Source organism: Perognathus longimembris, chromosome 11 (genome assembly GCF_023159225.1).
Source record: "Perognathus longimembris pacificus isolate PPM17 chromosome 11, ASM2315922v1, whole genome shotgun sequence".
Classification (NCBI taxonomy): Eukaryota; Metazoa; Chordata; class Mammalia; order Rodentia; family Heteromyidae; genus Perognathus; species Perognathus longimembris.
In genome coordinates, this window is record NC_063171.1 from 22,606,751 (window position 1) to 22,623,164 (window position 16,414).

At 40.7% G+C, this 16,414-nt stretch overlaps 1 protein-coding gene across 1 annotated transcript in view; it reads right to left on the reverse strand.

Annotated features, from left to right (window-relative positions):
* The window catches only part of Soat1 (sterol O-acyltransferase 1), a 56,368-nt gene extending 40,789 nt beyond the window's left edge, over window positions 1-15,579 (reverse strand). The window contains exons 1-2 of the mRNA XM_048357321.1: window positions 15,431-15,579; window positions 8,708-8,835 (exon numbers count right to left, since the gene is read on the reverse strand). Of these exons, the coding sequence (XP_048213278.1) occupies window positions 8,708-8,807 (100 nt within the window). The 5' untranslated portion in view covers window positions 8,808-8,835; window positions 15,431-15,579. The remainder of the gene's footprint in view (window positions 1-8,707; window positions 8,836-15,430) is intronic.
* Between the last annotated feature and the right edge of the window lie 835 nt (window positions 15,580-16,414).

The window sequence follows — 16,414 nt, forward strand, 5'->3', positions numbered from 1 at the left end:
CACCAGAGTCTCCTATTTCTGCGGTAAATTCAAAAGACGGGGGAAAAATGCAAAGAAATGACTTTATAATAAAATACTTTACACTTAAAAAATAAAAGATCAAGGATCATATGTTTTCTGAAACATCAGCCTAGTTCTACTAATAGCTATCATCAGTTTAAAGTAGGAGACAATTATTTTTTAACTGAAAAAAAAATAACTCAACAATCCTTAAGGAAATATATTCAAGATTTCGGGGCTGGGAATATGGCCTAGTGGCAAGAGTGCTTGACTCATATACATGAAGCCCTGGGATCAATTCCTCAACACCACATATAAAGAAAAAGCCGGAAGTGGTGCTGTGGCCCAAGTGGTAGAGTGCTAGCCTTGAGCAAAAAGAAGCCAGGGACAGTGCTCAGGCCCTGAGTCCATGCCCCAGGATTGGCAAAAAAACAAAACAAGAACTAGAGGTGTGGCTAAAGTTGCAGAGCTGCATCCATAAAAGCCAGAACTTGCTGGGCACTGGTGGCTCATGCCTATCATCCTAGCTACTCAAGAAGCTGAGATTTGAGGATTGAGGTTCGAAGCCACTCTGGGCAGAAAAGTTCCTGTGAAACTCTTATCTTCAATTAACCACTCAAAAACCAAAAATGGAGCTATGGCTCAAAGTGGTAGAGCACTAGCTATAAGGAGACCACCATGCGGTTCAGGTACAAGAAAGAATAAACTTTCTCTCAATAAAGAGAGAACCAAACTGCAGGACTGCACCAGATGTAGATGTGTAGAGTGAGAACTAAGGGAAAGGCGAGGAGGAAGTGTGGCCCACAGAGGATGCAGAAGTGACCTCAGAGGATGAGGAAGTGACCTCAGGGCCTGGGGGCCTTTTGCTGACTTTGACAGAATGGTGATTAACAGTTACAGATGATTACTAGTTTCAGGCAGGTGGTTTCTGGTAAGGCTACATGGTGTCTTTCATGAAAAGGAGGTGAGAGGGAAAGAGGTTCCCTTCACCCCCACCTAACAGTAGCCTAGAGAAAAAGGGCTCAGAGACAACACCTAGGCCTTGAGTTCAAACTTCACCAATCTCCTCCCACCCCCCCCAAAAAAAGCTTGCACAAAAATAATGAACACATAAAAATAAGAAATAAAAATATTCGGGGCTGGGGATATGGCCTAGTGGCAAGAGTGCTTGCCTTGTACACATGAGGCCCTGGGTTCGATTCCGCAGCACCACATATACAGAAAACAGCCAGAAGTGGCGCTGTGGCTCAAGTGGCAGAGTGCTAGCCTTGAGCAAAAAGAAGCCAGGGACAGTGCTCAGGCCCTGAGTTCAAGGCCCAGGACTGGCCAAAAAAAAGAAAAAACAAAACAAAACAAAAGAAATAAAAATATTCTACTTAATAGGATTTTGCCAAAGGGTAATTTTTATCTACTTACTTTCTGGTCTACTAATTACATTCTGCAACACTACTGTCCAACAGAAATATAATATAAATCACACATGTAATTTTACATTTTCTAGGAACCATATTAAAAAGTAGAGAAATGGCTGTGAGGAGGAAAGGGCATGTGAAGAAAAAGAAAACAGGTGAAAACGAGTCTTTGAAGTCTGATATATATTTTACAATAATGCATCTGGATTCAGTCAAACTAACAACTATGAGACGCTCAAATAGACATTATACACTTCTACTCCTACTTATGCTTCTGAAGTAACTGAGATTACTCGGAGTGAGCCACTGCACCCATACACATGGCTTTTCTTTCTTTCTTTCTTTCTTTCTTTTTTAGCTGTTATTAGATGCTACCATGCAGGATCCTGGTCCTTGGTCCCACCTTGGATCTAATACTTTAGTTGTTTCATGGCTGTTTGATAGATTGTAACCAAGAGATTATGCATTGCACATGGCTTTTCTAATGTAACATTAGCTATGGTGAACACATTTGGTTGCTTCATTGTTTCATTGTCCTTGCCAGAAAACTAACTTCATATTTAAGGGCTGGAGATATAGGTTGGTCTAAAGCACATGCTGTACTTAAGTGAATCTTTGTGTCTAAACCCCTACACTGTAAAAAACAACAACAAAGAAAAGTTATTTGTATCAGAGTATAGCAGCTTAATGATGGGCTTTCTAAAATGTGGAGACAAAGTAAAAAAAGAAACAAAGTATGTTTTAACAACTTTCAGAAAGCTGTTCCCATTCTAAATCCTGAAAGAAAAAAGGAGAACTCACAACTTGCAGAGGCGTATTGGAAAGGTGTGATGGCTGCCCAGCAGGCAGAGAGCTGAAGTGCTAAACACACAAACTTCACTCTCTACCCATGGATCTCTCGCCAGTGCTAGCCCCTGGCCAAACACTGTAGGAAACCACAGAGGATTTAAGGTCAGCCTCCCAGGGCACAGAGTGTAGAAAAGAGTAGAGATGATGCCATGGCCTATAATCTAATCCTGGCCAATGAGACATGAGAAGTATGTCATGGAATTCCTAGGAAAGGTGTCATTGCTCAGAGCAATAGGGAAAGAGCCTCAGTTGAGATGGAAACTATTCTCTTTTTTACCCACTCTCAGACATTATTTCAGTTTTTTACCTTTCACTACACCAATTTTCTAGACTCGTGTTGACCCATGCCCACACCAGCTCTCTACTTTCTGATTCCATATTGTTAGTGCAAAAATAACTAAGAACAAGCCCACTCCAAACTGTCGTCTCATCTCAATCAGGCCCAAAATGAAAAGATGCAATCTTTGCCTTGCTTTTTTTTTTTTTTTAATATTTCTTTTTTTTTTTTGGCCAGTCCTGGGGCTTGGACTCAGGGCCTGAATACTGTCCCTGGCTTCTTTTTGCTCAAGGCTAGCACTCTGCCACTTGAGCCACAGCGCCACTTCTGGCCATTTTCTGTATATGTGGTGCTGGGGAATCGAACCCAGGGCCTCATGTATACGAGGCAGGCACTCTTGCCACTAGGCCATATCCCCAGCCCCTTAATATTTCTTAATATTTCTCACAACAGTGGTTCAAGTAGGACTCTCTGTTGGCTCATGTCTATAATCCTAGCTACTTCTAGCTGAGACCTGAAAGACAGAGGTTCAGAGCCAGCCTGGGCAGAAAAGTCCAAGAGACCTCCAATGAACCAGCTGGACTGGAGACATGGCTCAAGTGTTAAGGTGCTAGCTGTGTGTAAGAAAGCCAATTGAGAGTAGGAGGTCCTGAGTTCAAGTCCCAATACTAGAAGGAAAGGAAAGAAAAGGAAGGAAGGGAGAGAGGGAAGGAGGAAAGAAAGAACACAGGAGTTCAAACTTTTATATCTTCAAGTCTAAGCCAGCTCTACCATAGGTGGTCATGAACTCAACCTCGCAAGAGCTGAGAGGACAGCCATAGGCCATAATGGTGTAACTCTTCTACTGTTATTTAAGTTTTCATTACATGTTACCTTCTTTTCTAATGTTCTTGTGCAAGGAAAAAGTGGTCCATCTTTTTCAAAATCGACTCTTCAGATAGTCTTTATTCTTCCATAACCTTTTAGAAATTGTTCTAAAAGTCCCCAGTGCACTGAGTCATTTGTATTGCTACATAAAGCCAAATTATTTTCTAATAGCTTTGTTCCTGAAATTGGGATATTTTCAGTATCCAAAATAAAATCTTTGAGCCATGCATGCTAGTACATGTCTTATAATCCCAGCACTTAGAAAGTGCAAACAGGAAGATTATGAGTCCAAAGTTAGCCTGGAATAAAGAATAACTCTCAAAAAAAGAAAAAAAATCTATGGTTCCAACATTTCTCAAGTGTTACAAATTCAATGTAACAAAATGCTTATGTTTTTTAAACATTATGTTTTTAAAAAACATAATTATAGCTGGGTATTCAGGAGAATGAGATCTGAGGATTACAGTTCAAAGCCAGCCAGAGCAGGAAAGTCCATAAAGTCCATTAAGACTCTTACTTCCAATTAACCACCAAAAGGCCAAGAGTAGAGCTGTGGCTCAAGTGGTAGGGCACCAGTCTTGAACAAAAAATGCTAAGAGACAGTGCCCAGGCCTTGAATTCAAAGTCCTTGTACCAGCACAAAACAAAACACAAAAAAGTAACAAAATCATAACTATAATTTAACAGAATTTAATAATTAGAACAAGAGTAAGTTGTTTTTTTTTTAATAAGGATTTTTAAAAGTTACATAATAGGCCAGGCATTTGGTGGCGGATGCCTGTAATTCTAGCTACTCAGGAGGCTGAAATCTAAAGATCACAGTTCAAAGACTCTTATCTCCAATTGGCTACCAAAAAACCCCAGAAATGGTGCTGTGGCTCAAAGAGGTATGTGGCTCAAAGTGGTATATCACTAGCCTTAAGCATAAAAGCTCTGGGACAGTGCCCATACCAAAAAAAGAAAAAAGTTAGATAATAGTACATTTGGTACAGTGATAATAGCAAACCAAAGAAACTGACATGTGGGAAGCAAAACTTTACCATAAACATACAATATCTGCATCAATAAAAATGATTTTTAAAGTATATATCCTAGATGAACTTATTTAGTCTTTGTAACATAGTAAGCAAAGCAAGATAGTTACCATATTTATCAATAAGACAGAAATGATTACTAGAGTTAAAGAAATTAAATATCTTGCACATTGTTATATGGCAAGTAATTAAGTCTAAAGAAAACCATGCCTTCTGACCCTTAGTCATGCAACAGTTTTTTGAAAAATAGTAAACTACATAGAGTGACTATATTCCTAAAGATGACTAAGAAATACTAAGCAGTGAATAAGAGCCACGTTTCCTGTTTCAGTTCTTTAACCAAACATTTTCTTTGTCTACTAGTAGCAAACTGCAAATTAGCTCAAGTGTGGGCACACACTATCATGTTTTTATTCCTGCAGATGTCCATTTTTAAAAGTTTGCTAACTTGGTCAGTGAAAAACAATATAACATATAGCACAAATCTGCTCTCAAAATTGTGAGGTGGGAAGCTTTTATTGCTTATGTATTTTTCTTTAAAAGTCCTTTTCAGAGCCTTTACTCAATTTTGGTTTTTTTTTTTTTTTTTTTTTGGCCAGTCCTGGGCCTTGGACTCAGGGCCTGAGCACTGTCCCTGTCTTCTCTTTGCTCAAGGCTAGCACTCTGCCACCTGAGCCACAGCGCCCCCTCTGGCCATTTTCCATATATGTGGTGCTGGGGAATCGAACCCAGAGCTTCATGTGTAGGAGGCAAGCGCTCTTGCCACTAGGCCATATTCCCAGCCCCTACTCAATTTTGTTTTAAGTCGTAAGCTTTATTGCCAAGGAAGTAGGAAAATGGGACACACAGAAGTATAAATTAATGTTAACATTTTTGGAAGAAAAGTTAGTAACATCTAAAATTTAAATTCAAAAACACTTTGATCCAACCATCTCACCTTTAAGAATACATCTAGGTCTATGCTATTAGTTTACTAAAATTCACTTACTCCTTTTCATACTAAAGGATTGCTTTCTGTTTCAGAATCTTATTCACACACCAACACTGTCACTAACAAACCTGGTAGTACCCTACCTTATATACAGATCAGATGCTTGCCTGACTGGATTGACACAGAGGGAAGCAAAGGCTGTTATTGCAAATTGGAGGGAAAGAGAGATCCATATTATTATAGAGTAGCCAACTACTTAGCTAAATTGTGTTCAACTTCCTTTGTGGAAAAATTGTGCATGGTGAAATTAGATATGTGACATACATAAAATGTTGAAGGAAGGACCTGCATGGCTTCTCTTGAATGTTTAAAGATGAAATTTACAATCCACCTAAGGTAAGTAGATCTTAAGATTTGAAAAATACTTAGCCTGGCTAACATCTATAACCCTAGCTACTCAGGAGGCTGAGATCTGAGGATCATGGTCCAAAGTCAGCCCTTACAGAAAAGTTCATGAGACTCATCTCCAATTAACCACCAAAAAGTTGGAAGTGAAGCTATGGCTCAAGTGGGAGAATGACAGCCAAGAGTGGACGAAGCCAAGCAAAAGTGCAAGGCTCTGAGTTCAAACCTCAGTTCAGATCCCTGTTGGCGGCAATGAAGCAGAGAAACCAGTAGTGTCGTAGAAGCAGAGAGCAAATGGCCAGGAAGGAACACAACTGGAGACTGAAGGAGGAGAAGTCAATGCACTGTTCCCCTGGCTCCCACTGGCTTTCAGAGGTGGGTGTAGGCTATGGCACCAAGGTCACAGCAGCCTAGGGACGTGAGGCTTGCCTGTGGCGACTTCTGTGGGCATGGTGCTAGTAATAAAAAATAATAATAACAGTAACAAACTCCAATTCGGGTATCAAAAAAAAAAAAGAATGTGGTGATTATGAGGAAGCAAGATCTCATGAGACACTGACAGTGCCCTAACCAAAGAATGTTTAGTTCCAGAACAACTTTTTCTTTTTTTCTTTGCCAGTCCTGTGTCTTGAACTCTGGTCCTAGGTACTGTCCCTGAGTCTTTTGCTCCATATTTCTGTGTTTGTAAGTTACCCATTTTATGGTATTTTGTTACAGCAGCCTGAACAAACTAAGCAGTACCACAAGGATCCTGAACTTAAATTTTATCCACAAAGATTCTTTCTTCCTTGTATTTTTCATATAAAGTATTTCTCATACATTCTAGGTCTTAGGATATGTGTATCTTTGGGAGGCAAGGCATTTTTCATCCTACCATCAATAATAATGCTCCTAAAAGTGACGCAGACAGCCATATTCAAAACAATGAAGTTGAACTCTAACTTATATATAAATACTGACTCAAAATGGAGCAAAGACCTAAATTATAAAACCCCTAGAGGATAATATAAGGGGGAGGCTACATGATGTATATTTTCGCAATAATTTCTTATATATGACACTAAATTCATATACAATGAAATAAAGGCAAATGGGACTATATCAAATTTTAAAACTTCTATACAAAGGGTATAATCAACAGAATGAAAAAGAGCTTTAAAGAACTGAATAAAATATTTTCAAATTCATTTACTTGATGAGGACTTAACATCTAGAATACATAAAGCACTCCTATAATCAGACAGCGATATAATCCAATTTAAAAATGGGCAGGCAAAAGGGCTGTCAGTAAATTTCATGGTCTACCTTAAGCATTTATATTCCTGATGAGCTCCACCTCCTGATACTTACAATTACTATAGGAAAAGCAAAAGCAAAACAAGGTTTCTTTATGAGAAGAAGCCTCAGGATACCAAGGACAACCTGCCTCCAAAAGTTCCACCTCTATTTGTTAACCAAACAAAGCTCAGATTTCAAATCCCTACTGAAATCAAATCTACAGAAATGTCATTGCAAAAATAATAACTTGATGCAATAGATGACATAGACTACATTTACAAGGCTATTATTTTTATGTAAGCCTTGACCTTAACAAGCATTATGTCATTCTCTTTGTGCACTAAGCAAAGGTAGATGTGAGATCTAATAAAGCACCAGACATGGTGGCTCAAGCCTGTAAACTGGCTGCTTGGGAGGCAGAAATCAAGGGATCAAGGTTTAAGGCCAGTCAAGGCATAAAAAATGAGATTTCATCAAACTCAATGTCTGGGCACAGTGGTTGTATGCCTGATCACCAGCAATATGGGGAAGCACAAGTAGGAAGATCACAGCCCGGGTTAGCCCCTGAATAAACCAAGACCCTACCTACAGAATAACAATGCAAAACAGTGCTGGGGATATGACTCAAGTGGTGCCTGCTTTGCCAGTTTATTAAGGCTCTAAATTCAATCTCCAGTACCGCCAAATAAAACTCTCTTATCTCTTCTTAAGATTTATAGCTCAGGGCTGGGAATATGGCCTAGTGGCAAGACTGCTTGCCTCATCTACATGAAGTCCTAGGTTCGATTCTTCAGCACCACGTATATAGAAAATGGCCAGAAGTGTCGCTGTGGCTCAAGTGGCAGAGTGCTATCCTTGAGCAAAAAGAAGCCAGGGACAGTGCTCAGGCCCTGAGTCCAAGCTCCAGGACTGGCCAAAAAAAACAAAGATTTATAGCTCAATACAGAATTTATGTACCCTGGTAATTATGGTAGAATTTACTTATATCTATTCTGAGATCAATTCTATTATGAGTATTACATTTGTTTGCAATAATCAAATTAAATGTGTAATTTTTTTTTCCAGTGCTGAGATTCAAACTTTCTTTCACACATGCTGGCCAAATGCTATACTACTGAGTTACATCCCAAGTGACTGTGTTTTATCATTCACAAATGCAAATAAATACATCTGTATTGTTCCGTTCTGTAGTTATAACATCTAACAGGACTGTTCAATGAATAGTTTAGGTTACGTGGCAGAATGAAAGCAAAATGACTAAAACATAGTGGTCACTTTGCACAAATATTCACTGAACTAAATAACAAGGGCTTCCTTTCTAATTTCTTTGTTACCAGAGATATAAAACCATCAGTATTCATTTACAGTAAGAGATGGGAACCTAATTTAAATCACAAAATTTGTTCTCTGTTTCATTAATTCATCTAAAAAAATTTGTTTTAATGGCAGGTGCCTTATAATCCTATTTCCTCAGGAGGATGGCAGGTAGAAACCAGCCTGGGTAGAAAAGCACTACCTTCGATTAACCAGCAAAAAAGCTAAAAGTGTGGCACAAATGGTAGAGTACAGACGTGAGTGAAAAAGCCAAGTAAGAGCGCAAGATCAAATACAATCCCTAGTACTGCCCCCATCCTCAATAAATGAAGCACTTCACCATTTCTGAGTGTCTCTAGGGATTCCTTCGTAAGGTTTCTCTGGTCTCCATCTTTCTCAGGGATTTCACTGGGCTTTGTCACTCTGTTTCTTAAAACCATCTTCTCTCTTCACCCACCGTGGAAATGCCTAGGAAAGATGCAAAAAGCTTTCAACAGCCAGAAGATTCCAAATGTTCTCAACAAAAAGTGACATACATTTGAGATGATCAATGTATTGTCCTGATTTGATCCTTATACATTGTATACATATATGGTAATGTCACTATGCATTATTAATATGTACAATTATATATCAATTAATCTTAAAATAGGAATGCAGATGTAGTTCAGTGGTGGAGTACTTGCCTAGCATATCTGATAGCCACTACCACAAAATTCTTAATTTAAAAGTTTAGAAACTAAAAGCATGAACTAAGCCCCAAACTTAATTGCACCTACCACCATGTTTTAAAGTAAAAAGATGTTTCTTTCCTTCTCCCTTTGGTTTGACTTTAGTCACATTTAAGCATTTTCTAGGTACAAGGTATTCTTAACAAATAGTAAAAAGTAGCCCCTCTGAAATACTTAGCTAGTGTCAAAGACCCTTGTAGAGTAATCCTGGAAATATCATAGTAACTGACTTCAAACTATATATTAGAGCCACCGCTGGAGATATCATAGTAACTGACTTCAAACTATTTATTAGAGCCACAGCAACAAACCATCAAGGTGCTGGCACCACAACAGATATATGAACTGAAGATCCAGAAATAAGCTCAAACAGGTACTGCCATAAGATTCTTGTCAAAGACACCAAATAGATTAGAAAAAAGCCTCTTCAGAAAACAGTGCTGTGACTGAAACTAAATCCTATCTCTCACATTGTTCAAAAATAAACTCAAACTGGATCAAAAACATTAAGAACTGCCAGGCATCAGTGGCTCATGCTTGTAATCCTAGCTTCTCAGGAGGCTAAAGTCTGAGGACCAAGGTTCAAAGCCAGCCCAGGCAGGAAAATCCATGAGGCCTTTATCCTTATTTTGTTAAATAAAAATGTTGCTAGGTACTAGTGGCTCATATCTTAATCCTAGCTACTCAGGAGACTGAGACCTGGGACTGAGAAGTGAGGATAATAAGTTTGAATCCAGCGTGGGGAGGAAAGACGCTAAAATTCTTAGCTCCAATTAATACCAAAACCCGTAAGTGGTAAAGCACCAGTCTTAAGCAAAAAAACAAAAACAAAAACAAAAACAAAAAAAAACAGCTAAGGTATAGCTTCCAGGTCCTGAGTTCAAGCCCTAGTATGAGTAAAAAAAAAACAGGAGGGGGCACAAGCATAAATATGCAGTGAAGGGGTGAAGTGTACATTCATAATTACATTGACACAGCAGCTTATTTCAGAAGTGAGGCTAAAAAAGTTTATTTCTTCTTAATATTATTGTGTGTATGGTCATTGTTGGCCCTGTTCATAGGAAATGAGAACTGTTATACAGTGGGAAAATATCAGAATACCATGGCTGAAGAGGTTTAAGTCCTTGCTCTGCCATGCCACCATGCCCTTTGATATACCCTGCAATCACTCAGTCTAGATGAAGGTCTAACAAATGGAAAAAAAAAAAATACTGTACAGGGTTATCACAGGGGAGAGGGGGAAGCTACACACTAAAGTGAAAGTGTTTTACTCTTAATAATCAAGTTTAAAAAAGAAAACTAGCTCAAGTGGTAGAGCCTCTGCCTATCAAGACTGAAGCCCTCAGTTCAAACTCCAGTACCACCACAAAAAAAGAAAAATTAACTACATAAAGGCCTGGTACAGTACCTCAGGACTGTAATCTCAGCTTCTCAGGAGACAGATTAGATTAGGAGGACTTCAGTTCAAAGCTAGTCTAGGTGAAAAGTTAGCAAAACCACACCTCAACAAAAAAGCTGGAAATGTAATCCTAGCTATGTTAGAAGTATGTAAGGGTCTTGGTCCAAGGCTGGCCTAGGCAAAGAACCCAAGACCCTGTTTAAAAGGAAAAAAACTAAATCTAAAAAGGGTTTCATAGTCATCATGCTTGACTAAGAAGCACAAGTATAAGTTCAACTCTGAATAGCACTTTCAAAAAGAAAAACTAAGTAACAATAGCTACATATCTACTTTATCTCTTATATGTTAAATGAAGGTCAAAGGTAAATTACAATTCAACTTCTTCTAGTGTTCGATTTTAGATGTAGTAGATAAGCATAAATCAAATGATATAATTATATGCTTCTCAAATGCAGTCAAAACAAACTAATTTTATTGTCATATATACCGATATTTAAGAAAGAGATCCACCACTTGAAACAGTTCACTTCAATTTTAACCAAGTCTTCCTATCATGTACACTCTAAAATGAAGTCTGAATTGAGCTCTTCCTCTGTGCATGCCAACTAATTATATAGGGTTGTTTATTCAGGAAATGGAGTGATCTTCAGCTAAATTGTTCCTCTTCTAGGCAGAAGATCAGTTTGGCCCCAGTGCAGAAAACAGAGCACTGTTCACACAGAGAACAAGCAAAGGAACAGTGTGCAGATCACACATTATCCAGGTGTGAGTGTGCAGATCACACATTATCCAGGTGTGAGATCCAGGCTGACCAATCTTTTTAACCACTACTTACAAGAGAACCTGGATACATCCATCCCCTTAACCAAACTAGATACCAGCAGGGCAAACTACTTCATTTGCTGCAAAGTCAAAATTTCAAACTGAAGCCAGGTGATTACAGCTCATGCCTGTAATCCCAGTATGCAGGAGGCTGAGATTTGAGAACCCTTGTTTGAACCCAGCCCAAGTGGGAAAGTCCATGAGACTTTTATCTCCAATTAACCACCAAAAAAAAAAAAACAGACATGGAGCTACAACTCAAGTGGCAGAGCACTAGCCTTGAGCCAAAAAGCTAAGGGTCAGAGTCCAGACCCTGAGTTCAAATCAATCCCCAATACCAGCACACATACAAACCCAGCAAACCCAGCACTAGAAGGCTGATGCAGGTATATACACTGTAACTATATGTGTGTATATATGTTCAGACTACAGTTAATGTTAAATGAAGTGCTAACATAGGTCATTATCCTATGTGAGGTAGAGCAGTCTTGCCATCCCATTAAAACAGGGACTGGAATGGGAGTTACGTAGTATGCTCCCATATTTTCTATGACTTCTAGGTCAGCTAGCTAATTATACTTGACATCTGTCTTTGTCCTCCGTATGTAGATCTGCTATCACTCTCATCATTCACTGAGGATCAGAATACCACACTCAATCCCCTTGTTCCTTCTGCCACTAACTCTTCCACATTTCTTTCATTTCAACATCCATGCACACAGATGCATACAATGCCCTGGCTCCAAGCTACAACTCCTTCTTGCCTCCCACAAGCTGTTCTTAAATCAGTCACACCTTCCTCTGTCTAGACTGTACTGTTAACTTTCCCACCACCTGAGTCAGACTTCTGTAAGTACGTTCATCAGCCTACTTAACATTTCTATGTAGATATTTCATAGACTTCTCCAACATGGCAAAAACTAAAATACTGACATACTTCCAATTCTAGTTTCCTGTCTCCTCCATTTCAGCAAACATTTTTTTGCCCAACTTCTATTAACTTAGGAACTACCTTTGATTAGGTACTACTCTCATCTGACCCAACAGCAAGTCTATTTTACATTACCTTCAAAATACATATAGTTCTAATCTCTGACTTACAACTGCCACTTTTATTAGAGTGTAAACCACTTGAGATGCCTCCTAACTGGTCTCCCTTCCCTTTTTCCCCCTTCTTTTACTTTTCTTCCAAGTACACCACCATAATAGGGCTTTTCAAAAGGTGAAGTCAGCGGCTAGTTTAGCTCAATGGTGCATGTGAGGCCTTGAGTTTGATCTACTACATTGAAAGGGGAAAAATAAACTAAAAGAACCCAACAGAGATTTTTAATCAGAAAGTGACTCAGTATTTATCTTTCAGAAAATTAACTCAGAACTAAAGTGGGAGAAGTGTTAGAGAAGACAAGATTGACAAAGACAACATGTGTTCACACATAAACCAAGGCCTGAAGTAAAGCTCATTTGACATATATTTACTAAAATAATAAATGAAGAGGAAAAAGATAAAGGAAATGAGATAAACGTACAAATATTAACCTCAAGAGTCTAAGATATCCAGCTGGCTCCATGGAGATCCCAAGTGAGTTTGTTAACTCACTGACAGAAGCTAAGGGTGTGTGATTATGCTATGTAATTATAGGTGGAAGAAAAAGGGAAGCAGATCAACTATTATGTGCCTGTAGGCTAGCTAAGTGGCTATGAACAGCTGAATATGCACATCAGGGCTGAAGATAGAGATCTGGGATTCAGCAGTGAACTGGAAGCTAAGAACTCCAAGGAAGTGAATTCAGCAGTCTTCTGGGAAAGGTTACCTAGGAAATAATCAAACTGACATTTACATAACTCTTCTGTAACAACTATGCCTTAGGTATTACTATTGCATTTTGTAAATAGACCAATAATCCTCCCAATATCCAGGGGCTTGCAAAGAACTAAGTAAAAAGGAAAGGCATAGAAGAAATTATAGAAAAACCAGGAAGGGGTGGTGGTAGAACCAGAAACAAGCAATGCTAGAAGGAAAAGGATGTGAGACAGGTTATCTAGAGTCAACACCATAAAACATTCAAGTGGAACACGTGCGTGCACATACACATACACACATACACACACACACGGGACAGAGATAGATATTTCACAATAGCTATGCCTTACTTAACTCTACATACAGTCAGTTTCAGGAAGAAGGACAAATATATTGGTGTAAATTGCAAAATGAGTGAAAAGCAATCATGAAACTAGTCTCTTAAGAGCTCAAGCAGTGAAGGAACCAGAAACTAGAGTTTACCAAACCAGCACCATGTACAGTGCTGGGTACTACCATAGTGCTCTACACTTTACGATGCCCACTCTATTTTCAATAATGCAAGAGATTCATAAATGCTAAGAACCTTGTTCAATCAAACAGCCAGTGAGTGGCAGTAAGTATCTCCCCAATATGTAACGTAAAGTTGACTGGCTGGATGACAAAAATTTAAGGAGCCAATTTATGCATTAGATATATCCTGTTCTGTGCTATCGAACTGATTTTCAGAAAGCAAGTAAAAAGAATTAGTTTGCGAAATGAACCATGTTTCATAAAGGTCTATAACTGTATGTAAATAAATATTGAGTGTCTATTTCAGGGAAGAACTTTGCTATATGATCCTGGGATTCCCTGACAGACAAGAGAAACAACTGTAGAAAACAAATTCTCCCAAAAAAGATTGACCCCAATTATAACTCTACTGCTTTTATAGACAGACTAAGTCACAGTGTCAGCATAACTGATGGGCAGGACAAATGCATTTACAACTGTATGGTTAATACAACCATTTACCCAAGATGGCAAGTTCCAAAATCAACAAATCCCAGGGAGCAGGCAGTTTTCTGGGCCAGATCCTGAGTAGATGACTAGCTCAATTTTCATGAAATTTACTAGATCTCCTTAACCAGCACAATTCATTACAACTATTAACTGATGGCAGCATGCTGGGGAGGCTAGTGATAACTGTTTCCAAAGGAAGTGATATCTATGACCAATGTCTTAGGGGTGCTGAAAGAGTGAGAAGTTGAGGGGGAAATAAAGGCCAGAAGATAAGAGGAGTCTGTAGGAGGGAGCCAAGGATTATAAAAAACAAGGGTAGCCTTGAGCCTAGACAGCCTGAAGGAAAAAGCCTTGAGTGACTGGAGACAGAGGAAGAGTGAGCTCACTCTTCATTCTGATCTTGATCCCAAAGACAATGTGAAACCTTTATGAGCTTCCAACCACGTGATGTGCGAGACTTGTGTGCATCTCTCCTCCTCTCCGGGGTGACTCTTCCCACTCTTCCCAAAACCACTCCCAGGCCACCCCAGCAAAGGCTTCCTTAGCAAGGGAGTCAGATGCAGCCCAGCTTAAGGTAAGCAAGACCAAACAATTCTCCCAAGTTGAATTCTGCATTAAGAGGACCAAGACTCTGAGAAGAAAAAAAAGTGGTTTAAACAAGTGGTAGCCACAAATATTGAAGCAACAGATGAACTTAAGGGGTATAAATAAGCAGGGGCAACGAAATTTAGTTGTTTCCTCACAAATAGGTCCTACATTTACAAAACCCTTAAACTACATTGTTGTTGACATTTAAAGTCAAAGATAGAAAGTTAAAGAGTACAAATATTTTAAAACAAATCCTGAGCTTGATTTAGGGTTCGGGCACCCAGAGAGCAAGTAGATTTTGATGTCTTATAGTGCCCAGCCGTCCCTTCCCACACTTTCTTTCCCCCTAAGTCAACAAAAGCTGACTTCCTGTGTACATTTGTGCCGCTGTTTAACTTTGTAAAGAATAAACTGCCTCGCAACCCATAACTTCCTCCAGTGCCAGCCTGACAGATGTCACTGGATTTAGGGGACACCAAAGGAGCGCCCAAGGTTTAACAGGCTGCCAGTAAGCTGGATGCCTGGGGATAACTTTCCCGCCCTTGGGACCCGGTGGGGCCTCCCCTTCCCCCGGCTGCGGGCCACGTCTCCGCAGCTCAGCCAAGGACCAGGCCAGGCCAGCATAGTTTCCACGCTCCCCTTCCCCCCGGGCTGAGGGAGGAGGGGATGGAGGGGGGAGATCCAGACTTGAAAGAAGGAAGAGAGAGAGCACCGTGTTACCTGCGGCCGGCCGGTGACCCGCTGTGGAAGACGGACAAAGAGGGCGGCCACTGCGCGGCCCGCAGGAGGGTCAGCTCCCGAACGAAGTCCCAACGCCTAGGGCCCAAAACGCCAGCAGCGCCCGCCGAGGAGGAAGATAAAGCAGCCGACTCCCCCGCCCTCCGCCCCCAGCCTCTCAGCCCGCCCGGCGGCGTCACGTGCCCGGCCCTCGGGCTCGGGATTCCATTGGTGGTCCGCGGGCGCCAGGCCCCGCCCATCTCCACGCCCCTTCCCGGCCGCACGGGTACCCGGAGCCCCTGGCCGGCGGTGGCCCGGGCGGCGGGTGAAGCGGATTCTGCGCTCGGGCAGCTCCTGACACCGCACACCGGCCTTGCTCTCCACCCCCACCTCGACGGGCTGTGACGCAGACAGGACAACTTCCCGCAAGTCCGAAAAGGCCGCCTGCCTGGACCGCTGCTTCTGTAGACTCCTAAAGCCCGTTTCTGGGGGAGTGGTCGGGGCGGCCGACACCCACCGTGGAGGAACAAAATTGAGGCCGTGGCAGAAAACTTGGGTCGTAACTCGCCTTGTGGTCTGTAAACCGTACTTGACTTTGACCTTGAGCAGCGTGGGAACTAGGTGAGGGGGGATCGAAGTGAATCACGGGAAACGCTGGGGCGATCTAGTCATTTCAATTTAGGGTTCTTGGAGCCAGCCGCCAGAGCTTCACTCAGGAGGCTGAGACCTGAGGATCGAGGTTCGAAGCTAGCTGGAGCAGGAAAGACCTTCAATGAACAGAAAGACAGAAATGGAGCTGTGGCTCAGTGGTAAAGCACTAGCCTTGAGCAAGAAACTCAGGAGACCAGACCCTGAGTTCAAGCCCCAGGACAGGCACACATACATTAAATAAAAAGTCTCTGGTACTTAATACTCAAAGAAAAATGACGCAGAAAGATTTAGGGCATAGATTAGATCAGTGAAACGGCTTAGATTTCACGAAGGCAA